Source organism: Theropithecus gelada, chromosome 9 (assembly GCF_003255815.1).
Source record: "Theropithecus gelada isolate Dixy chromosome 9, Tgel_1.0, whole genome shotgun sequence".
Lineage (NCBI taxonomy): Eukaryota > Metazoa > Chordata > Mammalia > Primates > Cercopithecidae > Theropithecus > Theropithecus gelada.
The window spans coordinates 63,822,328-63,850,020 of record NC_037677.1 but is presented as its reverse complement, the minus strand read 5'-3'; the positions used below and the strand labels follow the sequence as shown (position 1 = coordinate 63,850,020).

Genomic DNA, 27,693 nt, shown 5'->3' with positions numbered 1-27,693 from the left:
TTGCCTGGTACTTGCCTATTCCCAATTCAACTCCTGGAAAAAAGAAATAATTTGATATATAAATAGAGGTTTTTCAATAGATCATGTTTATTCCCAAGCCCCAACCAGATATGTTCCACTTCTCAAGGTCCCTGAGACCCAGGCTGTGGGCTGGAAAATGAAGGCACAGTGTCAGAGTGCCCCTGTTGGCATATGAAGACCCAGGAGTACTGACCTTCAGGGATCTGCCTGTACTGCCCACGGGCCTGGCACAACAGGAGGCACTCCTGTTTCTGTCCCTTCTGTCTCTGTTCTTGAGAGCAAGGTTTCTGCTGAGATATGCTAAGGAATCAGAGTCCTCTGTCAGCCCTGACCTGACTGACAGGCAGACAGGAGCCAAGGCCCCAGTGAAGCTCCAGGACGACGGTGGCCCTCAGGGGAACAGACGCAAAACCAGGCACAGGCCTGCCTTCCAGCTGGCATCTACCTGTCAGGCCCAGAACCTCTGTGCAGTTGAAGTGGGCTCCCCAGAAGGAAAAACAATACAGCTGAGTCTAGTGCTAGGGGACAGAGAACTGGGGTTTCAAGAAAGCACCCCAAAACAGGCTCTTCCCATGGGGCTGAAGATAAGTTGGCCCCAGAGCCCAAAGCCCAGACTGCAGGCAGTGGGTGACGATGAGAAGCAGCCCAGGACCCTTCAGGAGCTGGGCCCTGAATCCTGAGGCCACCATCACCTCAACGTCACTTCCTACAGCAGAAAAAGGTCACTCTTCTTTCCAGAGGAGGGTAACACAGCCTCAGAGCTTGCTCCGCGGGGCCTCTGCCAGGGGCCGCTGCAGCCGCCACACCACCCGGACCGGCTCAGCAGCGCGGTCCAGCTCCCGGAGGCCACCCAGGTCTTGGGTCTGGCTGTACTGCTGCAGGGCCGGCTGGAGCACCGTGATGGGAATGCTGAAGTTCAGGTGGGGATAGGTGGCCCCCGTGTTATTGTCTCGGGTGTTGCTGGTGATTATGCCTGTTGAGGAGTCAGAGCAAAAGGGGATGTGAGCCAGGAGGCAGAAAGGCTGGAGAAGGGAGGAGGACCATCTCCACCCTGGAGCCCCCAGGGCCGGGTAGGACTGGAAACCACCCCCCATGGTGACAGATGCTGAGCTTCTAGACATGAATACCTGCTGCCCACACCCGTTCCTGGCTTTACGTTCTCCTTCACACTCTCAATATCTAACACACTAGATAGTTCACTTATTTCACTTGTTATCTTTCTCTCCACCTAGTGTCAGCTCCATGAGGGCAGGACTTTGATGTTTTGTTCATGCAGTCTCCCCAGTACCTGGAACAGTGCCTTATGCCAAGTGGGCTCTCAACAAAGGCTTGTTGGATGGATGGATGGAATGGATGGATGGATGGATGGATGGATGGATGGATGGATGGATGAATGAATGAATGAGACCCACAGACATGTTTTGTTTGGCCTGAATGAATGAATGAATGAATGAGACCCACAGACATGTTTTGTTTGGCCTGTTCAGTGCATGGATGTGTGTGTAGTTTTTTAAAGATAATTTCAGACATAAAGAAGCTTTGCCTAAATACTGCAAAATTCTATATACCCTTTGACCAGCTTATGTTCAGATCTAATGTCACCAAAAAATATTTACCAAAACCAAAACATATACCTTGGTACAATCCTGTTATTAAGTGAACTATAGAACTCATTGGCATGAGTTGCACTAGTTTTTCCACTAATGTCCTTTTTCAGTTCCAGCATCCAATCTAGGACTCCATATTGCATTTAGTTGTCACATCTCCCAAATCTTTTCCAATCTGGGTCAGTTCCTCAGTCTTTCCTTATCTTTCATGGCCTTGACATTTTTAAGAGTGCAGGTTATTTTATTTATTCACAGGTTTTTTTGTTCTTGTTTTTGTTGTTTTAGAGGCAAGGTCTCACTCTGTCGCCCACGCTAGAGTGCAGTGGTGAGATTATAGCTCACTGCAACCTTGACCTCCTGGGCTCAAGTGATCCTCCCGCCTCAGCCTCCCTAAAATATTTTGTAGAGATGGGGCCTCACTGTGGTTGTCCAGCTTGGTCTCAAACTCCCAGAATCAAGCAATCCTCCCGCCCTGGCCTCCAAAAGTGCTAGAATTACAAGTGCAAGTCACCATACCTGGCTTTTTTTTCTTTTTAAATAAACATACAATTTATTTTTTTGAGATGGGGTCTCGCTCTGTCACACAGGCTAGAGTGAAATGGTGACCATAGTTCACTGCAGCCTTGAACTCCTGGGCTCAAGTGATCTTCCCACTTCAGACTCCTGCATAGCCAGGACTATAGGCACATACCACCATGTCTGGCTCAGGTCAGTGATTTTAGAGAATGACCCTCAGTTGAGGTCTACCTAATGTTTTCTCATGACTACTGGATTGGTGCAAAAGTGAACGTAGTTTTTGTCATTACTTTTGTTTTGCCATTACTTTTAATCGTTTAAGGGTACACATTGTTGGGAAGAATACCATAAAGCCATGTGTCCTTCTCAGTGTCTCAGCTGTCTGATGTCTGTATGGAGTACTTGTGATGTTCACCTTGATCACTTGGCTGAGGTGGTATCTGCCAGGCCTCTCCATGGTAGACTTAGTATTTTCCTTTCTTTTGTTTTAACTAAAAAAAATTGTTTTTAATAAAAAGAGGCAGGGCCTCACTATGTTGCCCAGGCTGGTCTCGAACTCCCACTTCAAGTGATCCTCTTGCATCAGCCTACAGAAGTGTTGGGATTACTGGCAAGAGCTACCACACCCGGCCTAGACTTACGGCTCTAAATATTACTTACGGATCTAATATTTCCTCTGTGTAAGTACTACATATTTAGAGGAAATTTGTACTAAAGCTATGCAAATAACAATTTTACTCATATACTAGGGTGGAACAGATAAGTAAACATATTGTAGACAGCAGGAGCAAGGTTTTTCACTACAGGAGAAAGAATAAACAAACAAGGAGAGTTAGACTGGACTGGAGTTGGAGGTTTCTAGATGAACTCATGTCTTTTTCTTTTTTCTTTTGGATAGCTAAACAGACTGTTTTTCAAAAACCTGAATGTTACCAAACTTTAAAAATTGATCGAACCGGGCGCGGTGGCTCAAGCCTGTAATCCCAGCACTTTGGGAGGCCGAGACGGGCGGATCACGAGGTCAGGAGATGGAGACCAGCCTGGCTAACGTGGTGAAACCCAAAAAACTAGCCGGGCGAGGTGGCCGGCACCTGTAGTCCCAGCTACTCGGGAGGCTGAGGCAGGAGAATGGCATAAACCCGGGACGCGGAGCTTGCAGTGAGCTGAGATCCAGCCACCGCACTCCAGCCTGGGCGACAGAGCGAGACTCCGTCTCAAAAAAAAAAAAAAAAAATTGATCGATGTAACGGCCACACGTATTTTTTTATAAAAGCTTTGCATGTCTTGTGAAAATATTAGAATACCAGCCAACGTTAGGCCCATCCTCCTTCATGGCCACAGTCGGCTGTGGCTGAGTCGAGTGTGCTTCAGTTTAGACCCCTCCCCTCCTCTCCCTGTTGTCTTCTCTCATTCATTTGCTTTACCTTTCCAGCCTCTGTTGGCTTTTGAGTCTGTGATGCTTTGACTAATCCAACTCCTGAATTTCGCAGATCAAACCAGATTAGATTAGTGGCAGAGAAGGGACCAGGGCCCAGATCTGTTTCCTCCCAGCTCAGCATCCCTCCCTCTCCACCATCAGGAGAAGAGCCTGCAAACCTTGGCTAGCTCACTCATAATGCCCACCATTTTCCCAGAGAGAGGGTGCATTGGGGCTGGCTACAAGCACTCATGGGGTGGGACTGAGGTTCTAGCAAGAGGAAGGGCAGGAGGGGGACAAAGAGCTGGTTACCAAGGAGGTTTCCTGAGTGGTTGGAGAAGAGGGGTCCCCCACTGGAGCCGCTGTGCACAGCACATGTGGTCTGCAGCATCACGGGCATGCCATCCACCTGCACCACAGCCGAAAGGATGCCTGAGGTCACCGAGGGCCCACAAGCCTGGCCAAAGACGCCAAAGCCCACCACACTCACAGCCTCGCCTGCCAGGAAGGGAAGGAGGGTGAAGCTGGGGACACCTGTGTTACAGCAGGACTCACACTCCCTAACCCCCATCCCTACCCTCTCCAAACGCCCCAAACCTCTCCAGCCTTCAAGTTTCTGCTCAGATACTCCTGTCTCCAGAGAGCCTTCCCCAGGTCCCCTGGCTGGAAGAGGCTGGGAACCCCATTGAGCTCCTAGCACTGTATCTGCATGACCACTTCTGAGCAACAGGCTGTTCCCCAGTCCTCGTTCCCTGGACAGGCAGGGCAGTGACTTTTAGGAGTTCCTAACACCTAGCTACACGCTGAATAAATGTTTATAGAATTCACATCCATCTCCTCCTGGGACTCCTAAGAAGTCTCTTGGTGAAAAGAAAAGGTGACGATGGCTATAAGGCAGCTATGACCTTCCTTTTCCAAGTGCAAGGCATGGAAATAGTGCTTTACAGGCAACATCACACCCAGCCCTCACAACACCCAGAAGTAGGATACATTAGCCCCATTCCAAAGACGTGGAAAATGGGGCAGAGGAGAGTTAACAAGCCTGTCCAAGGACATGGGACTAGTAAGTGGCAGAGGAAAGATGCTCATCCAGAGCCCCTGCACCCTTCATCACCATATCACTGCCTCCATGGAGTGCGACGTCGGTACTTATGTGGCAGCATCACAAAGCCTTTTACCCAAATCATGCCCCTGGAGCCTTGAAAGTGCCACGTGCCTCTCTGACCAGCCTGAAGTAACTGTTAAGGAACCCCAAAGCCCCGCATCCTCACACTACACTGCTGCAGGCACTCGGGGAAAGGGCGTGTTTTATCCTTCACAGGGTATTCCACATTCCCTACCAGCATAAGAAGGGAGGCCTCCAAGGACCTTGACCAATGCCACCCTGACTTCATGAGAATGCCCAACACTGATTCTCTTTCCTGAGGCCCACCCTAGCCCAGAGGGGCCCTCCTTCAGGCTGCACCCTTGGTCCTTTACCTTCGTGGAAGTGCTCAGCGGGCACAGGGATGGGGACATCATCCAGGTCCTCCTCCAGGCTCACCACTGCTATGTCATAGGGACATGACTCCTCAGTGGCAAATACCACACGGCCCCAGATGGCCACACTCCTAGGAGCAAGCGAAACAAACAACAGGCTAGCTTTCTAACTCCTCAGTTCTTGGGAGAAATCAAGGAGCTGAGAGTGACGGTAAAAGTCATGGACTTGGCATCAGAAGATCTGGGTATCAGCCCTGAAATCGATCAGCCAGGCAACTCTGGGCAAGTCATGTAACCATTCTGTGGTATCTCCAAAGGTGGTTGACAACCTGTGCTACTTCTATAAAGCTTCCTGTACCTGAATAATCAACACTGACACTTAGTGAGTATTGTAGGCCAGGTTTGGTGTTAATGCTTTGTGGACATCATTTAGTCCTCACGACCCTATAAACTAGGCACCGGCATTATCTCCATTTTAGGTGGTATAACAGAGGCCCAGAGACCCTCAGTAACAGTTCCAACACCAAACAGAAAGTGGGAGGAGCCAAGGCAAACACAACACTTTCCTTCACTGCCTCGTTGATACCCCCAACAATCCCATCAGTTGGTGGGGCAGATAAGACATGGTTTTACTCCTCTGCGTCCCTATTTACACTACGTGGAAGGCTCCATTCCATGACATTTTGCATTAACTCCCAGGGAGGCAGCTTAGATAAATTAAGTGACTTGCCTAGGATCAGACAGGGGTGTCCTACTACACACTCTGTAGGGGTAGCTTCCAACAGACCTAGCAGTCTCCTTAAGAGCAAGGGGCATGTGGGGGGAGTGGGAGGAATCTGGTAGGTTCCCATACACCATAGGGAAACCTTCATCATCAGTCTTCCCAATAAAGTCATGGCTGTCCAATAAGCCACCAGTGGGGACACCTGTGGCAAAACTGGGCTGTGTTACCCACACCTGGCTAAGCTTGGGGACTCAGGAAAGAGATTTGGAAAAGCCTGGGCTACAAGGCTGGGTTGAACCACGTACAGCTGCCTGGGCCATCCCCCTACATTCTGATTAGGTAGAAACCCACGTTCTGTCATTTTCATTCAGAAGGGAAGCTCTGGCTAAGCTCTAAAAGATGGCTAAACTTAATAAACCCATCTCATTACCCCAGAAGGGCACCATCCTGGGCCTCTGGGACGTTATCAGTTTCAGAGGAGAAGCAGCAGAGTTAGGGAATATCTGTTCAAAGGGCCAGAGAACAGTGGGGTATGGTGTGCAGGGTTTTCAGACAGCGAAGCTGCCCAGAAGAAACTCAGACTTTGAGGGGAGCTCAAAGATGCCCAGTTCCGGATTCAGGGTGTCCCACAGTACCCAAATCCAGAGCTGCTTGGAGCTTGACACCTTGCTCCTGATTCTCCCCGCGGGGGTTCTGGGTATACAGGATGAGGGGAGGGTTTCAGGTCTCTACCCACTACACCCCCAAAGATTCCGCATGACACAAGAAAAGCCTGCACAATACTCAAGAGTATTAGGCCTGGACCCAGACCTGAGACCTGGAAGGGGATGGAGTGGGGTCAGCCCTGTGGGCTTACTTGGGGGTGGTGGAGCGCACCAGGACCCTGGCTGCTTCCCGAGGGGACACGTGCCGGCAGGTCACTACAAGGCGGGGTGCCACAGCCACTCCGGAGCCCCATACGGTGCCGCACTCCACCAACACGGCCGCGGCTGCCCACAGGGGCCCGGAGTCTCGGAGGGGCAGACCCCACGGGACGCCCACCTCTGGCGGCAGGAGATCGGCCAGGGCAGCGGCGCTGGGGCGCAGGCGGCAGAGCGCGTCGCGGGCGGCGTGGAAAAGTGGGGCGGCGGCGCAGAGCAGCGTGAAGCCCACCCATTCGCCGGCCTTCCAGCAGAGCGGCGCCGCCACCAGCGCCACCAGCGCCCCCGCGGGCCGCGCGGTGAACACGCCGCCGCCCTCGGTGCCAGGCAGGCAGCGTGCGTCGGTAAGCAGCAGCGGGCCGGCCACGTTGCTGAGCACCCCGCAGCTCAGCGTGTTGAGAAAGATGTCAGGGCAGAAGGCGCCGAAAGGGGAGCCGCAGACCAGCAATGGCGCGCCCTTGGGCACGGCCCCGAGAGGCGACACGGTCACGGCCGGCCCGCGCTCCTCCTCCACCTCCTCCTGGCCTAGCCGCACGCCCAGTAGCGCGAACCAGCCCAGCGCTCTCAGTTGATCCGCCTCCTCCTCCTCCGAAACTTCGTCATCTGGCGCCGCGCTCGAGAAGCGCCACTGTTCCGCCGCCTCGTCTCCGAAGAGGCGCGCGAAGTGGGCCCAGAAGGCCGGGCAGCTCAGCAGCAACAGCAGCTCTGCGGGAAGCCGGGGCTGCAGAGGACGCCCGCGGGACGGAGCAGGTGGGCCGGGCTCGAGGCCCGCGCACTGGGGCGTGCACAGCACTGGGCGGCCCCGCTCCGCGCCGCCCCCGGGACCCGCGGCCGTTGGGGCCCACTGCACGTGCAGGCGCAGGTCGTCGCTGCAACTGTCGCCAGGCAGGAAGGCGGCGCCGGCCGCCGTCAGGACTTCGCTGCCAGCTCGCAGGAAGGGGACGAAGATGCCCCCGTGGCAAAGCACCAGGCCCGGGCTACGGCTCAGGATTACCCCGCTGCAGCTCCATGGGCCCGCCTCGGGCCGTCCGGCCCGGGAGGCGCTCACCACGCAGCCCGCCTGCTCGGCCGCCCTCATGGCAGACACCCACTGCCTTCCCATGGCCTGTAGGCCCGACACTCGGGGGCTTCTCCGAGAAACCGCAAGCAAGCAAGCGAGCGACAACCCCTACCCGGTCCGGCTGAACCGGCCTAGCGCCACCCACACCTGGAAGCGAGAGGCGCAAGCTCTCACTCAGGTCTTCCTCATCGAGCCCGATTGGCTAAGCCCCAACTGACCCGACCCGATTGGCTGGGCTTGTGCCGAGCTCTGATTGGCTGCCTATTCTGATTCTCCTTTCCCCGCCCTCGTTGGTTTGTCCAACCTGTGGGACAGAGCCTCTGCCCCATTACCCCGGATGAGCCCCGGGGAGAGTAAGAGGCGTGCGGCGTCATAGGGAATCCGAGGAGAGGAGGGTGGGTTCCTTCAAGTCTAGTCGCTTGTTTGCTGGACTGTGGAAAAGGGAATAGAAATGAGCGCTGACGTGGCTAGATTTGCCCAGGCCGTGACAGTACCTGTTAGCATCTGCCCAGGTCTAGGCGACCTTCGGCCTCTGACCCCTGGGATAATATGGATCAAGGAAATCCTTGGCCAATTCAATATTTTGAAAATTTAAAAGTAAACCCTATAGCAATCCACTAGGGGGCATGGAACTCTCAAGATTACTCCTAGGATTTTTTTTTGCTGCCAAAGCCCCAACACAAATCTCCGAGAAACTGAATTTGCTGTAAATTAAATTGCCCTTTAAATCGACTATGATGAACAGTAGCTGAAATCAAAAATTTTAATCATACAGCCCTATATTTTGCAGTGTGCACATTTCACATAACATAACCACCGGCCAGGATTTATCTAGGCCAGGGTCCAAATACTTTCTGTAGAAGGCCAGAATGGAAACAGTTCCAGTTTGGGGGACCATACAATCTGTCTCAAATAGTCAATTCTGCAGCTGTTGCATACAAAAGCTAAAGGAATGGCGGTGGCTGTGTCCCAATAAAAAGTTACAGACGTTGAAATGTGAATTTCATATAATTTTTTTGTGTCCAAAAATAGCATTCTTTAAATATTTTTTCCAACCATTTAAATGTGTAAAAACCTTTCTTAGCTCACAGGCCATACAAACACAGGCAGCAGGCCCGAATTGACCCACAAGGGATAGTTTACCATCTCTAGTGTACGCTAACATAAAACTTCTCTACTTTTCCAAAGAAGTACCCTTTAGGTCAGAGGAGGATGAAGGAATATGTCAAGGGTTGGGAGCTTCATGATACCCTCAATCAGTCACCACAAGCTAGACAGTTTACAAAGGTCTGCTTTATCATTGAATTGATAAAATACACATTAATTTTTATTAAGGTTACTATACTATACTACCAGCATTTGTGAAAAAATATTCAATTGCTAATTTAAATTCTCTAACCTTTCTGCCTGAATTCTTTTTTTGTTTTTGTTTTTGTTTTTTGAGATGGAGTCTCACTCTGTCGCCCAGGCTGGAATGCAGTGGTATGATCTCGGCTCACTGCAACCTCTGCATCCTGGTCAAGCGATTCTCCTGCCTTGGCCTCCCGAGTAGCTGGGACTACAGGCACACGCCACCATGCCCGGCTAATTTTTTGTATTTTCAGTAGAGATGAGGTCTCACCATGCTGGCCAGGCTGGTCTCGAACTCCTGACCTCGTGATCCTTCCGCCTCGGCCTCCCAAAGTGCTGGGATTACAGGCGTGAGCCACCGCACCCGGCCTCTGCCTGAATTCTTTAAATAAAGTTAACACTGTTTGGTATAACACCAGCACAACACAGGATGATGCTCCCAGTACTCCCAGTAACACAAACCTGCTAGAGAAAGGAAAACGATTATCTATGATAGTATGAGGCAGGACTAAAATGAGGCCGTCTTGCCATAGCAGGCAGTCTTCCTTTGGTTCTATGACACAGAAGGTGGCTTGATCAGAGCAAAATTTATCCCAACTTCCTAGCAATTAAAAGAGTTTTTCTCTTGGTGGAGCACAGGGGCTCACACTTGGAATCCCAGCACATTGGGAGGTTAAGGCAGGAGAATTTCCTGAGCCCAGGAGTTTGAGACCAGCCTGGACAACATGGTGAGACCTTAACTCTACAAAAATTTTAAAAATTAGCCAAGCACAGTGGTGCACCCCTGTGGCCCCAAGCTACTTGGGAGGCTGAGATGGGAGGATCACTTGAGCCCAGGAGGTCGAGGCTGCAGTGACCTATGTTCATACTAATCCACTCCAGCCTGGGTGACAGAGCGAGACCAACTCAAAAAACAAACAAACTTTCTCTCTGGAGTCCAGTGATTCTCCCTCAATGCTCAAGACTCCAGCATGAACTGTTGTGCGCTGGGTTTTTCTGTGTTTACAGCAGACCATGGTAAAAAGAAGTCCCAAGTCACAGCCAGAACAGCCAAAGTAAGATCTTTGAGTGCTAGGCTCACTGACTGAGCCTTTAATCTTATGTTCCACTTTGCCTCAAACAAAACCAACTCATTTGCCCATACAACCCATGGCATCATTTCATAGTAACAAGGACAACAGGACACCTCCAATACTTTTTTTTTTTTGAGACGGAGTCTCACTTTGTCACCCAGGCTGGAGTGCAGTGGCGCGATCTCGGCTCACTGCAACCTCCGCCTCCCCAGTTCAAGCGATTCTCCTGCCTCAGCGTCCTGAGTAGCTGGGATTAAAGGTGCATCCGACCATGCCTGGCTAATTTTTGTATTTTAGTAGAGATGGAGCTTCGCCATGTTGGTCAGGCTGGTCTTGAACTCCTGACCTCATGATCCGCCTGCCTCAGCCTCCCAAAGCGCTAGGATTACAGACACGAGCCACCGCGCCCGGCAACATCTCCAATACTTTAATACTTGGTTGAAAAGAACCCATTGCCCTGTTTCCCACTGTTTGTCCCAGTACTTTAGTTTTATGATCTCATTTGGGTTTTTCTAAAAGCAAGGCTTCCTACAAGCCTAGTAAAGGAAATTCTTTCCCATTGTGCCAAATGTAGCATTTAATTGATTTTTTTTTTTTTTTTAAGAGAGTCTTGCTCTGTTACCCAGGCAGGAGTACAGTGGCGTGCACTCAACCTCCACCTTCTGGTTCAAGCAATTCTCCCGCCTCAGCCTCCGGAGTAGCTGGGAGCTACTCCGTGTACCACAATGCCCAGCTAATTTTTTGTATTTTAGTAAAGATGATGTTTCACCCCTGTTCCCCAGGCTGGTCTCAAACTCCTGAGCTCAGACAATCCACCCACCTCAGCCTCCCAAAGTGCTAAGATTACAGCGTGAGCCACCACACCCGGCCAATTCTGTGTAAAATGAGTGAAACACAGCTAAAACTAGAGCTAGTCATTGCTGGCATGTTAATATGAGATTTTGCTCAAACATCTGCCATCCCCATCCTGTTACAGAGATGACCAACAACCCTGGGTCCACAACATGTTCCAAATCTCTCAAATAGTACTAAATCTATTACCTCTAGCACCCCACCCTTTTTCCCCCTCCTGGTGGCAAAATTCAAGTATCTCACACGCACCCTAAATGTCTCTTCCTCTATGTAGGGAACTTTTGGTTCCCTCCCCAAACAAATGGCATTGTTCAAACTCAGAGCTCAGAACCAATGCAAAAAAAAAAAAAAAAAAAAGAAAAGAAAGAAAGAAAGGAAATAGCAGATTTGTTTTAACTTTTTATTAAAATGCTTAGGATACAGACTGACTTTCTTTTGTAAATGACTGTTTTACTTTTCCTGAAATAGGACATATATGCACTCTGATAAAACAGAATGAGAAGTCATAATTCATGGGAATTCCTGTACAAGGTGCTGATCCTGTGTTTGGAGCTGAGCTCCTCACAGCAGCTTCTTTCAGCTATCTTATAGGAATAGTGTTCCGTGGGGCAAGAAATACATTGGTTCTGATTTTCCATCCCCTTTCTCCAGTGGAATAACCCACTTTCACAAAGAGCTGCCCTATGTAGAACCCACAGACTTCTAACTTGCAACAAAGAGACACAGGACAAATAGGAAAAAAAAAAATTTAAGAAAACTAACACTGAAGTAATCATACTTCTCCGAATAGAGAAGTATGGGGGATCTTTAACCAAAGGAAATTAAAAATATGCAAGTTAATTACCTAGTTCATTCACTGTTAGCTAGATTTGTTCACTTAAGGCTTTAACCCCTTTCCAAACCAACAATTTTGTCTTAATCCAGCTATGCTTGCTATTAAACGAAATGCATGCACTTCCCACATATATACTTGGCTGAGCCTCTGCATTCAGTACCTGGCAGTGAAAAAGTATGGTCCAGTCAGTACTGGAGAATAAGAATGAGAACTCCAACTAAAGAACGATGCCTCTCTCACCACAGTAATGTTATCCACATTTCCCTACCCTCACATTAGAATAAAGACATCCTCCCAACTTTTCATCTCCTATCTCCAATCTGTTCCTAGGAGATCTATCTTTTGATCTTTTAGCATAAGGGTAGAATATAGGTTAAGATCATCAAAATCCAATTTCACATGTGGCACTAGGAAAATGGAATGCTATAAAATTAATCCCCATCACCCTAGTAGGGATGCTGGTGCTTTTATACTGAGTCTTTACTGCCAATAAATGATGCTGCCTCCAAAGGAACAGCTCTACAGAAAGTTTTTGGGTTAGTGTTTCCCCAGCTTATTTCTGCAATGGAGAAAGACAATTTCATACAAAAAAAAAAACCTGGAAAAGCTACAGATGTTAACCTTTACTTTAAACACTAATAAAATAGGTACCAAAGGAGAAAAAATGTATGAAAAAGAGCTCAGAAACAGCCTGAGAGACCAAATTCTGAAAATGGAAATTTTAAAGCCCACTGAGTACATTTTTCCTGGATCCAAACAAGTGCTACAATACTTTCAAGTCCTCAACTCACAGAATTAAGAGCCCTTAAGCTGTTAACTTTGTCCTGTCTTCCTATTCAGAAAAATGTCCCTAGAATCTGTGCAAAAGTAACTGATGCACCTGCAGTATGTGACATGAGAGATGTTCTCAACGCTTTTATGAGGTGAAAGTCACTTTTTATAACTGAAAATGAAAAACAAAGGTGCTATAGAGAGAAATTAAATTTCACAAGTATAAAAGCAAAGACTGGCTGAAATCTGTAACTTCATGAGTAAGAATAATAACAATAACCCATTCTATAATTAACTCCTCCACAGTGAACAATCTGCTACACATTCCTTGATGAGGAACGACCCTAGCTTACCACAGTGGAAACCTGCCAAAACTTCAAGGCCAGGGTTCCGCCCCTTTTCTAGTTCTCTGTGCACAAGGTTATGCCACCTACTCCAAGGCAGTCAGAGAGACAGGTGAGCTCAGGGGAGCTTCTCTCACCAACCTGCTAACTCAGCAGGAGTAAGTTCACCCAAATGAGCTCTGGCCTCCAATGTGTATCTGTTCATAATTTTATGAAGTATCTAAATGTCATTCATTAGTTTAAAAAAAAAAAAAAAAAAGAATAGAAAACTCTGGACCAAGTAAATTGTGAACTCAAAAAGTTAGGAGGGATACCAATTACATTAACAACACTTTCTTTAAAAAATAGAATCAGTTTCTTTTGAAATCAACCACAGTGGTGAGACGTGTTTTTCTTTTCAGGTGCCCCATGATGGCACACAGCTTTACCCGGCAAATCCTGCCAGCTTCCAAGTCCCGGGATACTGACCTGCACCAGCACGTGGGGCAGCATTACCTCCCAACAGTGTGGAGAAGAGCACATGTCACCACTGGGCAATGAGAGAGTTGACAGAGACTCTTGGCTTCTCAACGCCAGACATGGTTGGAGAGCTTTCCTTGTTCTATTAGAAAAGTTCATGAGGAAGCTGTGAATAGGATCAGTCCAGAGAAGTAAAACTCTTTTATTTTCACTGTCCAAACATCAGTCAATATACTGGGAGAGCCAGCGAAAACCCTCGCCGTAGCCTTGCCTCTTGAGCACACTGCACATGAACACTTCCATGGGGCGAGCATTCAGCTCCTTCAGGGTCACATTCCCCTAAAGGAGGCAAAACCAAGAAAGGCCTGTTAGCATCTCTGTGGTGGAAAAGATTGAAAGGACGTTCACTACAATCATTTTATCCATTCCTTAAAAGCAAACCTAAGTAGGTATTAATTACAGAAATGCAGTCAAGACCATATAGATGACTTCCCCAAGCTTCGTGTTTTCAGGATAGAATAAGCAGCACAGTTCTTTTCCCAGCCTCTCTCTCTCTGAAGAGCATTTGCTTTGAACACCCAATATTTATCTGTAAAGTTATGGTAGCAAACCAAGAAAAAAGCCACTGGGACTTATGGAACTAGCATGCTCTCTGATGCAGAAAAGAGGTCTGGGACTGTTTAGAAATAAGGACATTCTCATTAGCAAAACATGCAGAAATAAACACTCATAACAGGTGGCACTGAGGAAATGAAGAATTCATGTGTATTTAATACTGATGCAAAAGAGGAGAAATTAAATGAAAGAAAGGAAGTATTTCTATAAAGAAACAGGTAATCAAGAAGAGGCAAGACTAAGGAACCATGTAAAAAAGTCAGAAAGCTATCACAGATCACAGAAAAGGAAGATTTTTAAAAACTAAATATGCCAAAAACCCAAGCTAAAAAGAACAGAAAGATTCCTGCTTCACTGTATCTGATCTAGATTTTCTCTCTCTCAAGCCTGCTTTTCAACAAGAGTCCTCCTTCCAACTGAAGACAGTAAAAACTATTGATTTGGAAGACTCAAGTTCTTTTTCTGGTTTTATCACTGACTTGCTGTGTAGACCTGAACAAATCACTCCCTGTTTCTTCCTCTGCAAAATGTGGCCAACAGTCCTACCTCTCTCAGCAAGAAGCACTGAGGATAATCAAGTTTTTTTATTTCAATGCTTGGAAAGTGACTGAAATTATTATTTTTCTTTATAACCTGCAATCTCCAGTCCAAGAAAAATTCTTTTCTGGCTAAAAAGGGCTATTTCAAAAGCAATTTCTCAGAATCAAATTTGAAAGATAATCATAAACTCTTAAAAGAGTAAGTGTGCCTTTTCTACCATTTTCTTCTTCCTCAAATACCCGATGAATGAATCCCATTTAAAATGTTAAAAGATCACACTCCTGCCTCTAGTGAGCTTACAAAATACCCACAGTAAAACAAATCCTAAGCCTGTTTAAGCCTTTAAAAGAAAAGGGTAATTTAGATAGCAAAACATCATGTTTTAAAACCTGTTAATGTCCTTTATATGTAACCCAAATATTTTTATCTTACCTTTCCTGTGGTCTGTCCATAAAGCCCGAATATCTCACGGAGTTTTTCTTCACTGATTGCATCTGTTCTATCAATTTTGTTACCCAAGATAAGGATTGGCACATTGGATATTGTTTCATCAGTCATTAGAGCCTAAAGATTGAAAAAGAAAAAAGAATTAAGTGAGGAATCTACAAAAGCCCACCAGACAATGAAAATTCTGACTTCATGCCGGGCGCGGTGGCTCACGCCTGTAATCCCAGCACTTTGGGAGGCCGAGACGGCCAGATCACGAGGTCAGGAGATTGAGACCATCCTGGCTAACACGGTGAAACCCTGTCTCTACTAAAAAAATACAAAAAATTAGCCGGGCGTGGTGGCAGGGACCTGTAGTGCCAGCTACTCAGGAAGCAGAGGCAGGAGAATGGCATAAACCCGAGAGGCGGAGCTTGCAGTGAGCCGAGATCGCACCACTGCACTCCAGCCTGGGCGACAGAGCAATACTCTGTCTCAAAAAAACAAAAAAAAAAAGAAAAGAAAATTCTGACTTCCACTCATCTTTTAAAAAGGCATTAATGTAAAGTGAAAATCTTATCATCTTCATACCTGAGTGATTAAATATTCACCTTGACATTACATAATACCCATGACATTAGATAAAAATCTCTTAAGTGCCTCAAAACAGTTGAAACTTTAAGCTATTTATTTACAAGGCAGCAGAACTGCCCCAACATTTACTTTTGAGCTAATCTGCTCAGCCACAAACTATCCTCAGGATGCCCCTCAGCACAGTCCTACAAGAATGAATGCTCCCGCTATAGAGCCTCAAAGATGACTATAGGAACTCCCCAAGTATTCACCAAGTCCCAATGTGTGCAAAGAACTCTCTCAGGCATTGAGAGGAATACAATAGGAAGGGTGACTATCTCAGGCACTAGGCACTGAGAATACAAAAGGAAGCACATTCCTGTCCTCAAAAAAATCCTTACTCTATGTTCACATTTATGGTTTTTTTTTTTCTTAATCTCGACTCACTGCAACCTCTGACTCCCAGGTTCAAGCGATTCTCCCACCTCGGCCTCCTGAGTAGCTGGGACTACAGGCATGTGCTACCACACCCGGCTAATTTTTGTGTTTTTTTAGTAGAGATGGAGTTTTACCATGTTGGCCAGGCTGGTCTCAAACTCCTGACCCTCAAGTGATCTGCCAACCTCAGCCTCCCAAAATGCTGGAATTACCGGCATGAGCCACCACGCCCAGCCACATTTATGTTAACAAAGCCAAGTAAGAACACAACATAGTTGATAAGTGTCACAATGAATGAGAACTGAATATTAACAGTAAGACAAGTTCAGGGAAATAAAATGGCAGTTCTGGGCTTGAGCAAAGTCTTGGCAAAGATCTGGAACCTCAACAGGGCTCTAAAGGAAGAGCAGGGTTTGGAGAGGTGTAAAGGAGAAGAAAGAACATAAACAATGGCTTTGCAGTGGACAACAATTTAGGAAGCCGCATAGTACTACATGGCTGGATTCAAGCATTTAGTCAGACATGCAGCAACAAAAAAAAAGGATGGGAAGAGATGACTCACATTACGGGACCAGTGTGAGAAGTGAGCTGCAGTAGATCCTAAAGACCGCAAATCCAGAAGTTAGTGAATAAAATCGTATTTTTCAGTATAATGAATTCACAAATAGTATCTATCTGTGGTGTTCATGTAATATCTATCTGTGGTGTTCATGTAAGAGATCATGATCTAGTTTAAGGTAGAGCATTCAATGAATAGTGCAGGGGGCATTTTGAAGAAAGAATTGAAGAGACCAATGTCTAAATGATGATTAAAAAAGAAAAAAAAAGACAAATGAGTCAAAACTGGCACCGATTTCAAGCCTGGGAAACTACTTGTCACCAACAAGAAAGGCAGGGGGGAAAGCAGAGTTAAAGAGGAACATGCTTTGAACATCTGGAATTCCAGGAAATGTTACACAAAGTTAGAATAAGAATGTCCTTAATTCATTAAGCAATAACAAAGTACCTAATGTGTCTCATGCTTTGCTAGGTGCAGGGGTTTCACAAAGAAATAAGACACAGTCCCTATCATGTTAGTTCATAGTCTGATGACACAGAACTACAAGAAAATCAAGACAACATACATTGGTATGGTGGGAGTCTAACAGTCTCAAGAGACCAGGGGAGGCTTACCAGAAGCAGTCATATCTGAACTCTGAGGTCCCTTACAGGACATTTTAAAATTTGCCGACAACATGAGGGGTTGAGGAGAGGTACAGGTGAAAAAGCCAGGCAGTAGCTACTTGTGCATATTCAAGGATGGCTAAGTTGTTTGTTTGGAATATAGTTCAAGGTAGGCAGTAAAAAGCAGCAGAGAGAGGATCATGAATGATCTTACATGCTATGCAAAAGATGTATAGATTTTATCATGAAAATGATAGAGAACTATCAAAGGATATTAAGCAGGGCAATGAAGTCTGAGAAAGTTCCTTCTGGCATTATGGTGCATATCAGGGTCATGGTGGGATCTATATTAATTCACAGATTTCTGGACTGCATGTCTAGGTAGGTGGTGGGTAGGAAAGACGAATAGTTCCATTCTAGGAAAACAGAATCAGTAGTGGGAGTTGTCAAGAGTGGGCAGGATTAGGTATGAGATTGGAGGTCAGGAGAGGTCTAGAGGAGAGAAATGCATTTGAGAGTCACTGACATGTAGGTGCCAAATGAAGAGAGTAGATGAGACCAGCCTAGGAGAAAGCAGACTCTGGAGAACACCAACATTTAAGGACTAACCAGAAAACTAGTGCTTCTCAAAGAGACAGAAGTATCAGCCAGAGAGATAGCTCCAAAATCAAGAGTGAAAAGAGGAGTTTAAACAAAGAGAATGGAGACCATGCATGGTGGCTCATGCCTGTAATCCCAACACCTCATGAGGCCGAGGCAGAGAATCACCTGAAGCAAGGAGACTGAGACCAGCCTGGGCAACATAATGAGACCCTGTCTCTACAAAAACACTTAAAAAAAAAAAAATGAGCTGGATGTGGTGGTGTGTGCCTGTAGTCCTAGCTACTTCGGAGGCTGAGGCAGGAAGATCACTTGAGCCCAGAAGTCTGGAGTTTACAGTGAGCTGTGATTGCACCATTAGACTCCAGCCTGGGCAACAGAGGAAGACTGGTTTTTTTATTTTAAAAAAAAAAAGGCAAGGTAAAGATTGCGTGGCAGGCAATTCTACATGAGGCTGGAGCTATAGATGTGAGAAACATACTTAGAAATAAATTCAAGACAGGTTCAAATTGCCAGGAACAAGAATCCAAGGAGTTACAAATCAAAGAGAAAGAAAAGATATAGGGTAAAGGAGTAGGGATAATAAAGCCAATAGTATAGAAACCATCAAGCCAAGAGAAAATGCAATGTGGACAAAGGAGAAAACTTGAAGTAAGTCCTTGATAGTATCAAAGGATGTATGCAACCAAAACTGAAGGCTGAGAACAGACCATGAAGGTCTGGCAAGTCATTCAGTGGGAGGGTGGGTAGGCACAAGCTGAGAATGCAGATTCAAAAATGTAAAGAACTCTAATATTGCTTTTAGGCTTTCACTGTGCCAACACTACTTATAAAGAATTACTGTTCGTGGGCCAGGCGTGGTGGCTCATGCCTGTAATCTCAACACTTTGGGAGGCCAAGGAGGGTGGATCATGACATCAGGAGATCAAGACCATCCTGGCTAACACGGTGAAACCCCGTCGCTACTAAAAATACAAAAAATTAGCCAGGCATGGTGGCACGTGCCTGTAGTCCCAGGAGGCCACTCAGGAGGCTGAGGCAGGAGAATCCCTCAAACCCAGGAGGTGGAGGTTACAGTGAGCTGAGACTGCGCCACTGCACTCCAGGCTGGGCAACAGAGAGACACTCTGTCTCAAAAAAAAAAAAACAAAAAACAATTACTGTTCATGACGACACGTGAAATGGAATACTATTAATTAATTAATTATGCTGGGACAACAGGCATAAATGAGGAGTATCCTGAGCAAACTTGGCCATATAGTCACTGTATGATAGAAAAAACAGTTAATTTATTCAAGTTTGAGCTGAGTTTCCTCAGGACATTGAAAAGCAATGTCTTAGATTTAAAATATTTTCCTCCTGCAACTAGGTCTTTTTGCCAAATGTTAACTGGAATTACTAATTATTGGCACTACTGAGCTATATTTCTTAAAAAAAAAAATAGAGGCCAAAAAAGGACAAAGTATATAAACATACATTAAGCTCAACTTTGGATTCCACGAGGCGAGAATGATCTGCACAGTCCACCAGAAAGACAATCCCATTAATTGCTGGGAGATAATTTTTCCAAACCCGACGTGCTAAAAAACAAAGTTTGTAGTTGCATCAGTAAAAAATATACATTGTAAAAATGAATAACCTAATGGTCTTAAAATGGACAAATCTTGGTCAGGTTTCAGTAAGATTAGACTCTATGGATTTCTCCAAGTTCTGGCCAGTATTAATTCAGAACAGAGGATGCAAACTAATGGTCCACGAGTTGAACTTGATTTTTGTAAATTTGAAAATCAGAGTTTCCACCTTTCTTGAAAAACTGCAACATCTGGCAACCCCATGCCTACTTATCCACATGACAACTATCAGCAGGAACTAAGCAGTGGCTACCCCTTCAGATGATGTCTGAACACTTTTGCTTGACAAAATGTCCCTGCTGTCTTACAGTCAGCCAATTTTACTCACTTAAATGACTTGCCTTGCCCCTGGAGCCAAGTTTAATTTGCAACCTCTGAGTTAAAACATCAGGATACAAATTACTTGTCCATGTAACTTTAGTCCCAGTTAGTTTCTAGCCAACTTGTGTGTAGGTGTCTTGACACACTCCTCTGCTCAGCCCTTAGGGAGACTGGGCCTGACCAGTGGTTCAAGGCCCCAGGCCAGTTATCTCAGCCTACCATATTTAACTCAGCATGCCTTAGAAATATTACTTGTTTTTTGCTTGTGACATGAAACGATAAAGGCTGGGAAGCAGTGATTTAATTTTACTATCATTTCTAAGCCATTCATTTCTAGCCCTTGCAATAGAATGAATAACGAAGCATCTCTACATCAGTTATTAATGGTCACCTTTAAAGAGTAGAGTTAGGAAAAAGAGGTTGAAGGAACTTTCCATTTTACTTTCCGTAGTTCTATACCGATTTTGTTACATCAAACTTGCTCTCCTTTTATAAGTTAAAATTTTTAAGTTATACAAAAAAAAAAAAAAAAGGAACCTCCAGATGTACAGTATTTTAGTAACTTCTATAAAATGGTGGCTAGGTTATTATGTAAAAGTGTTTCTGTTTAGTAGATTTTCCTCAGTCAAAGAAACAAAACTAAATACATCAATACATTTCCCTTCTTATTTTAACAAAACCTGAAACCTAAATTTATCACACCAAACAATCTACAATTCCCAGTTCAGGTATATAAAACCATCTGGTGTCTGTTCCTTCTGCATTCTCCAGATGGTCTAGGTTCAGTCGTATCTTGCTCTGAATTTAAATTTGTAAGCAGTTACAAATCCTTTTGTGGAAAAAGCAGAAAGGACACCATATACCCATTCTTACCCAAATGAAAAAAAATACAAGCTCCTTACATAAAAAAGGAAACAAAATCATTTCTAATCCCTTCATCAAAACACACCCCTTGTCAATATTTTGGTATTTTCTTCCAGTCTTTTTTCTTTACTGGTATTTTATGTGATTATGATCATAATATACATGATTTTTTAGGGCATAAATATTAAATAAATTAATTAAAATGTAATTATATGTTAATGAAACAACTGACTATAAAATTATTAGGCTTAACTACTAGAAATGACCAATGGTGTATTTTACTACACATTGTTTTAAAACTGTATTAGGCTGGGCACAATGGCTCACGCCCGTAATCCCAGCACTTTGGGAGGCCAAGGCAGGTGGATTGCTTGAGCTCAGGAGTTCAAGACCAGCCTGGGCAACATGGCGGAAACCCAGTCTCTACAAAAAATAGGTGGGAGGATTGCTTATGCCCAGGAAGCAGAGGCTGCAGTATGCCAAGACTATGCCACTGCACTCCAGTCTGGGCAACAGAGCAAGACCCCATCTCAAAAAAAAGAAAAAAAAATGGTATTAGCTCAACCTAATGTTTCAAAACGAGATTTCTCCACTCAATGTAATAACAAGTAAGTAAATCTGACAGAATCTCAATAGTTCCTTTTCCCTACCTTCCCAGAATGTTTATTCTCACATCTTAAATATTTTACTCCTATACCTACGGTCTTGTCAAATGTGAACTGAGTGCCCATTAGACAAAGACGCCCATCCTGTATGTCTCTAAACACCTGACAGGAATCTGATAGCCAAAGACATAGCCTGAGTAGGCAAAAAGCACTTCTGAGGAAAGCAAAAAAGTAGAAGGAAATGTTCCACCAACTGTCCCAAATGGATAGAATATACAAAATATCAACTTATATCAGAGTAATCACACATAGTCACTGTACTACTTTTGCAACTTTTGACAAGTCTGAAATTACTTACAAATATTTAAGTTAAATTTCCTACATACTTTCACTCCATTGAATAAAGGATGCAAAAATGACTTGATAACTAAATATATGATACTGTATACCTGGTCAAGATGAAAAAATGGTATAAAAGAGATTATTAGGACAACTGACCAAAAAAAAAAAGGAAATACAGACTGGATAAAAATAAAACTTTCTTGATTTGATAACTATTATGATTATATACAAGGAGATATCTTTGTTCTTAGAAAACAGCACTAAAGTATAAAAGAGTAAAGGGGCATGATATGCTCACAAACAGTTAATAAAAAATAAGCATTAATATGTATTATGTAGGGAGGAGGAGACTAACAAATTTGGGCAAAAGGTATAGAAGAAAATACACTGGCTTAGAGCAAGCCTAGTTAAAATGATGAAATAATTACTCTTGCTGAGGCAATACCTATATCTTTTAACGTATTTTCTAGTTACCAGGTAAATTGCGTTAATAAGTAAAAACCTAGTAAAGATTAAAATGGCAAGATGCTGTCCTGCTTTGTAAAAATTTTCAGTCAAGATTTGAGTTGAGTTTGGCTTTATCAGGCAAATACTTAAAAGTTCATGAATAGTTATGCATTATAGCTAACTTTATACTAGCTCAATAGGGTAATATTGAAGTGGACTTCTGTGTATTTAACGCAACTTTTGACAAGTTTGAAATGAGTTTTTAAAAAAATGAATAAAACAACTTCACTAAAGTAGTAAGATCCTAATTCTAAAGTGTAATTTAAAAGGTAAAAATGACACACTGCTTTTAAAGGGTGCTGGGGGGCACAAAAAGAATCATAAGTCAATAAACATGCTTTCCACTGAGTCATCGCTTACCTTGCTCATGCCCACCAAGATCAAAAGTTGTAAAGGTCATTCCAGCAATTGTTAGCTCTTCTGATGCTGAAAAATTGTTTAAAAAGAAGAAATAAACTTGTCAATTCAACAAGCCCCAACTACTAGTACTACAAGCCAATACCAATGCTTTCACCTCATAAAGAAAAAGATACAAGAAGTTAAGTGTGGTGGCACCCGCCTGTAGTTCCAGCTACTCAGGAGGCTGAGAGCAGGAGGATAACCTGAGCCCAGGATTTTTGAGACCAGCCCAGGCAACGCCCCACTTCCAACAAAGAAAAGGAATACAAGGGTGAAAATGTTCTTAAACTATTCTAAAAGCCAAAGGTTTCTTTTTTTCCAAGCTATTTTCTGCTTCTTAGAAGTAGGTATAGGAGATGTGTCCCTTTACAGGACCAGTGACAACAGATAATGACAAAGTTCCAGAGGTTTAGATCTGAAAGTACATAATATGAATGTGTCTTACAGGGAACTTTTTCATATGAGTTGGCTTTTGGGACTTCAGTTAACAAAAGAACTCCATCAACTAGGGATTCATCCTCCAAGCCTAACACTGACCTTCAAAGATCAAAAGGTCACCTGATATTTTCAAACCTACTCGGATGTAGCGTTGGAACATGTTGGCCCAATCTGTCATCTTTGAGCATGTGAAGAAGAGTGGTTTTGCCTGCATTGTCCAAACCCAAGAATACAAGTTTTCCAGATTTCTTGTAGAGTCCTAAAAGAGAAAAAATTGTTAACACATTTGCTCTCTACAGACTAAAGCCTACTTGTATTTAAACTACTGAAGGAAATGCACAAACTTTGAAACCTGTATTTCAAGGAAATGGCTTTACCTAGGAACTGGAGCACACTGCTGAAGCCATTGTAGATCCACTCAAAGATGAAAGACATTATTAATGCTTACTACCTGTATAAAATATGAAAGTAGCAAACATTAGCTTTCTGAATGACAGCACAATTGTGGAGAGGTTAACTCTTGTTCACTAACCATGATGCACATTTACAGTCCCATGTTTTCAGGCATAAGAAAGCAAGCCAGGGCATGGTGGCTCACACCTGGAATCCCAGCACTTTGGAAGGCCAAGGCAGGAGGATCACTTGAGCCCAGGAGTTCAAAACTGGCCTGGGCAAGAAAGTCGGACTCAATCTCCACAAATAACTAAAAAAATAGCTGGACATAGTGACACACACCAATAGTCCCAGCTACTCAGGAGGGTGAGACAGAATTACTTGAACTCAGGGGTCTGAGGCTGCAGTGAGGCATGACGGTGCCACTGCACTCGCTTGGGCAACAGAGGGAGACTCTGAGAAAAAAGACAGGACAGGACAGGAAAAAGAAAAGAAAAGGGAGGGGAGAGGAGGGAAGAGGAGGGGAGAGGAGGGGAGAGGAGGGGAGGGGAGAAAGCAAAGTAAAGAGAAACTAATATTCTTCTTTCTTGAGACTTGCAGATTTTGCACTCTAGAGGAAAGTCTCTAGAATCCTTCTATGTGCAAAAATGACTGGTTTCCTAAAAGTTTTTGATCTATGATACTCAGAGAACTAGGAGTTAAAAATACAAAGGGCATACCTCATTTGATGATGCTTTGTGGATCCTGAGGTTTTCTGGATTTTTACAAATTGAAGGTTGGAGGCAGTCCTGAGTTGAGTAAGTGTATCAGTACTATTTGCTAACAGCATGTGCTCCCTTTATGTCTCTGTGTTACATTTTGGTAATTCTCACACAATATTGCAAACTTTTTCATTATTCTTATATCTGTCATCATGATCTATGATCAGTGATCTTTCCTATTACTATTGTAACTGTTTTGTTGTGCCACAAATCACAACCATAGAAGACAGCAAACTTAATGACTTCCTCCACAGCCCTGCCCCCACCCCAGGCCTCCCTATTCTCCAAGTGAAAGTAACAGGTCTCTCCCTTGAAATCGAAAGTCAGAAATGATTAAGCTTAGTGAGGAAGACACATCAAAACCTGAGATAAGCCAGATGCTAGGCCTCTTGCACTCAACAGTTACTCAAGTTGTAAATGCAAAGAAAAAGTTCTTGAAGAAAATTAAAACTGCTACTCCAGCGAACCCACGAACATCAAGCAAATGAAACAGCCTTACTGCTGATAAAAAAAAAAAAATTAAAATAAAAAAATAAAAATAAAAACACGAAGTAAAAATGCAAGTGCTGATGTAGAAGCTGCAGCAAGATAACTGGTGAAGGTGGGTGGCTACATTAAACAACACATTTTCAATGTAGGCAAAACAGCCTTCTACTGGAAAAGCCATCTAGGACTTTCATAGCTAGAGGGGAGACGTCAATGCTTGGCTTCATTATGTGCTAATGAAGCCAATATTCATTTACCATTCTGAAAATCCTAGGACCCATATTCATTTATCATTCTGAAAATCCTATGGCCCTGAAGAATGACACTAAATCAGTCCAAGTGGAGCAACTGAGCAAGCAGAGTGGTTGTATGGTTGTGTCTCGGAAACCAGTAGCACTTGCAGCACTTGCAGCACTGACTGAAGAGCAGATTGCAGAATTCAAATAAGTTTTTTCACTATTTGACAAAGATGGTGATTGAACTACAACAACAAAGAAACTGGGAACTGTAATGAGGTCTCAGGCAGAATCCCACAGAAGCAGAGTTACAGGACGTGATTAATGAAGTAGATGCTGATGATAATGGCACAATTGACTTCACTGAATTTCTGACAATGATCGCAAGAAAAATGAAAGACACAGATAGTGAAGAAGAAATTAGAGAAGCATTCAGTGTGTTTGATAAGGATGGCAATGGCTATATTAGTGGTGTAGAACTTCACCATGTGATGACAAACTTGGAGTGAAGTTAACAGATGAAAAAGTTGATTAAATGATCAGAGAAGCGTATCTTGATAGTGACGGTCAAGTAAACTATGAGTTTGTACAAACGATGACAGCAAAATGAAGACCCTGTACAGAATGTGTCAAATTTCTTTTTTTTTTTTTTTTTTTTTGAGACGGAGTCTTGCTCTGTCGCCCAGGCTGGAGTGCAGTGGCCGGATCTCAGCTCACTTCAAGCTCCGCCTCCCGGGTTCACGCCATTCTCCTGCCTCAGCCTCCCGAGCAGCTGGGACTACAGGCGCTCGCCACCTCGCCCGGCTAGTTTTTTTTTTTTGTATTTTTTAGTAGAGACGGGGTTTCACCGTGTTAGCCAGGATGGTCTCGATCTCCTGACCTCGTGATCCGCCCATCTCGGCCTCCCAAAGTGCTGGGATTACAGGCTTGAGCCACCGCGCCCGGCCGAATGTGTCAAATTTCTTGTACAAAACTGTTTATTTGCCTTTTGCTTGTAACTTATCTGTAAAAGGCTTCTCCCTACTGTCAAAAAAAGATGCATGTATAGTAATCAGGACTTCATTCCTCCATGTGTTCTTCCCTTACTGTCATTGCCCTGAAACTGTATTTTAGAAAACTGATGAAGTAACATGTTACCTGTGGCTTACTCTGGATATATCTAAGCCCTTCTGCACATCTAAACTTAGATGGAGTTGGTCAAATAAGGGAACATCTGAGTTATGCCTTTTTTTTTTTTTTTTTTTTTTTGAGACAGAGTCTTGCTCTGTCCCCCAGGCTGGAGTGCAGTGGCCGGATCTCAGCTCACTGCAAGCTCCGCCTCCCGGATTCACGCCATTCTCCTGCCTCAGCCTCCCAAATAGCTGGGACTACAGGCGTCCGCCACCTCGCCCAGCTAGTTTTTTGTATTTTTTAGTAGAGACGGGGTTTCACCGTGTTAGCCAGGATGGTCTCGATCTCCTGACCTCGTGATCTGCCCGTCTCGGCCTCCCAAAGTGCTGGGATCACAGGCTTGAGCCACCGTGCCCAGCCACCATTTTTTTTAAGTAGTTTTCTTTAGGAACTGTCAGCATGTTGTTGAAATGTGGAGTTGTAACTCTGCGTGGACTACGGACAGCCAACAATATGTACTTAAAAGTTACACTACTGCAGAACGGGTGTATTATCCAGGTACTTCCAGGTACCTTGTACACTATTTTTTTGTACTGCTGGTCCTGTACCAGAAACATTTTCTTTTACTGTTACTTGCTTTTTAAACTCTGTTTAGACACTTAAAGAAAATCTGCTTATGACACAATTTGCCTCAAATCCATTCCAAGTTGTGTATTTGTTTTCCAATTTAAAAAAACACAATTAAAAAAAGAATTACACTAAAACTAATCTGCCTACCACACATCTGTTTACAGCATGGTTTACTAAGTATTTTAAGCTCACTGAGAAGACCTATTGCTCAGAAAAAAAGATTTCAAGATATTACGGCTCATTGACAATGCACCTGGTCACCCATGGGCTTTGATGGAGATGCAGAAAGAGGTTAATGTTGTTTTAATGTCTACTAACAACATCCATTCTGCTTCCTATGGGTCAAGGAGCATTTTCCACTTGCCAGTCTTTCATTTAAGAAATATATTTCACAAAGCTATCAATGCCACAGACTGATTTCTCTGCTGGATCTGGACAAAGTAAACCAAAAACCTCCTGGAAAGGAGTCACCATTCTAGGTATCAGTAAGAACAGTTATGATTCACGGGAAGAGCTCAAAACATCAATATCAACAGGAGTTTGGAAGACAGTGATTCCAACCCTCGTGGATAACTTTGAGTGGTTCGAGACTTCGGAGGAAGAAGTAACCTTAGATATCGTAGAAACAGCAAGAGAACTACAATTAGAAGTAGAGCCTGAAGATGTGACAACTGCTGTAATTTCATGATCAAACTAATGGATGAGGAGACGCTTTTTATGGATAAGCAAAAAAAGTAGTTTTTTTGAGATGGAATCTAGTCCTAGTGAAGATGCTCTGAATACTGCTGAAATGACACCAACAATTTAGAAAATTACAAAAACTTACTTGAGGTTACATAAACTTACTTCAGCAGCAGCAGGATTTAAGAGGACTGGTTCCAATTTTGAAATAAATTCTGCTATGGGGCCGGGCGCGGTGGCTCAAGCCTGTAATCCCAGCACTTTGGGAGGCCGAGATGGGCGGATCACGAGGTCAGGAGATCGAGACCATCCTGGCTAACACAGTGAAACCCCATCTCTACTAAAAAAAATACAAAAAACTAGCCGGGCGACGTGGCGGGCGCCTGTAGTCCCAGCTACTCCGGAGGCTGAGGCAGGAGAATGGCGTAAACCCGGGAGGCGGAGGTTGCAGTGAGCTGAGATCCGGCCACTGCACTCCAGCCTGGGCGACAGAGCCAGACTCCGT

The 27,693-nt window shown here is 44.5% G+C and overlaps 2 protein-coding genes and 1 pseudogene across 7 annotated transcripts in view; 1 reads left to right on the top strand and 2 right to left on the bottom strand.

Moving 5' to 3' along the window:
- Positions 1-57: 57 nt before the first annotated feature.
- On the bottom strand, positions 58-7,944 carry TYSND1 (trypsin domain containing 1). Of its 2 annotated transcripts, XM_025395465.1 has the most exons (4): positions 6,621-7,944; positions 5,041-5,171; positions 3,874-4,059; positions 58-994 (listed from the first exon to the last, which is right to left on the bottom strand). In XM_025395465.1, exons 1-4 carry the CDS (start codon positions 7,784-7,786, stop codon positions 777-779), a joined length of 1,701 nt encoding a protein of 566 aa, XP_025251250.1. In that variant the 5' UTR covers positions 7,787-7,944; the 3' UTR covers positions 58-776. The 2 variants fall into 2 exon arrangements, with proteins under 2 accessions (XP_025251250.1, XP_025251251.1); XM_025395466.1 differs by lacking the exons at positions 3,874-4,059; positions 5,041-5,171.
- Positions 7,945-11,405: 3,461 nt separating this feature from the next.
- Positions 11,406-27,693, bottom strand: part of SAR1A (secretion associated Ras related GTPase 1A) — a 21,794-nt gene continuing 5,506 nt past the window's right edge. For 2 of the 5 annotated variants that reach the window (XM_025395475.1, XM_025395472.1), the window contains exons 2-7: positions 23,269-23,342; positions 23,031-23,150; positions 22,415-22,480; positions 19,261-19,364; positions 15,016-15,147; positions 11,406-13,767 (exon numbers count right to left, since the gene is read on the bottom strand). In XM_025395475.1, coding sequence (XP_025251260.1) covers positions 13,651-13,767; positions 15,016-15,147; positions 19,261-19,364; positions 22,415-22,480; positions 23,031-23,150; positions 23,269-23,326 — 597 coding nt within the window. In that variant the 5' untranslated portion in view covers positions 23,327-23,342 and the 3' untranslated portion in view covers positions 11,406-13,650. Of the gene's footprint in view, positions 13,768-15,015; positions 15,148-19,260; positions 19,365-22,414; positions 22,481-23,030; positions 23,151-23,268; positions 23,343-24,003; positions 24,476-27,693 lie in introns of those variants that run through there. The other 3 variants (XM_025395473.1, XM_025395476.1, XM_025395474.1) reach the window with 3 other exon arrangements.
- LOC112630961 lies at positions 19,012-25,377 on the top strand (annotated as a pseudogene).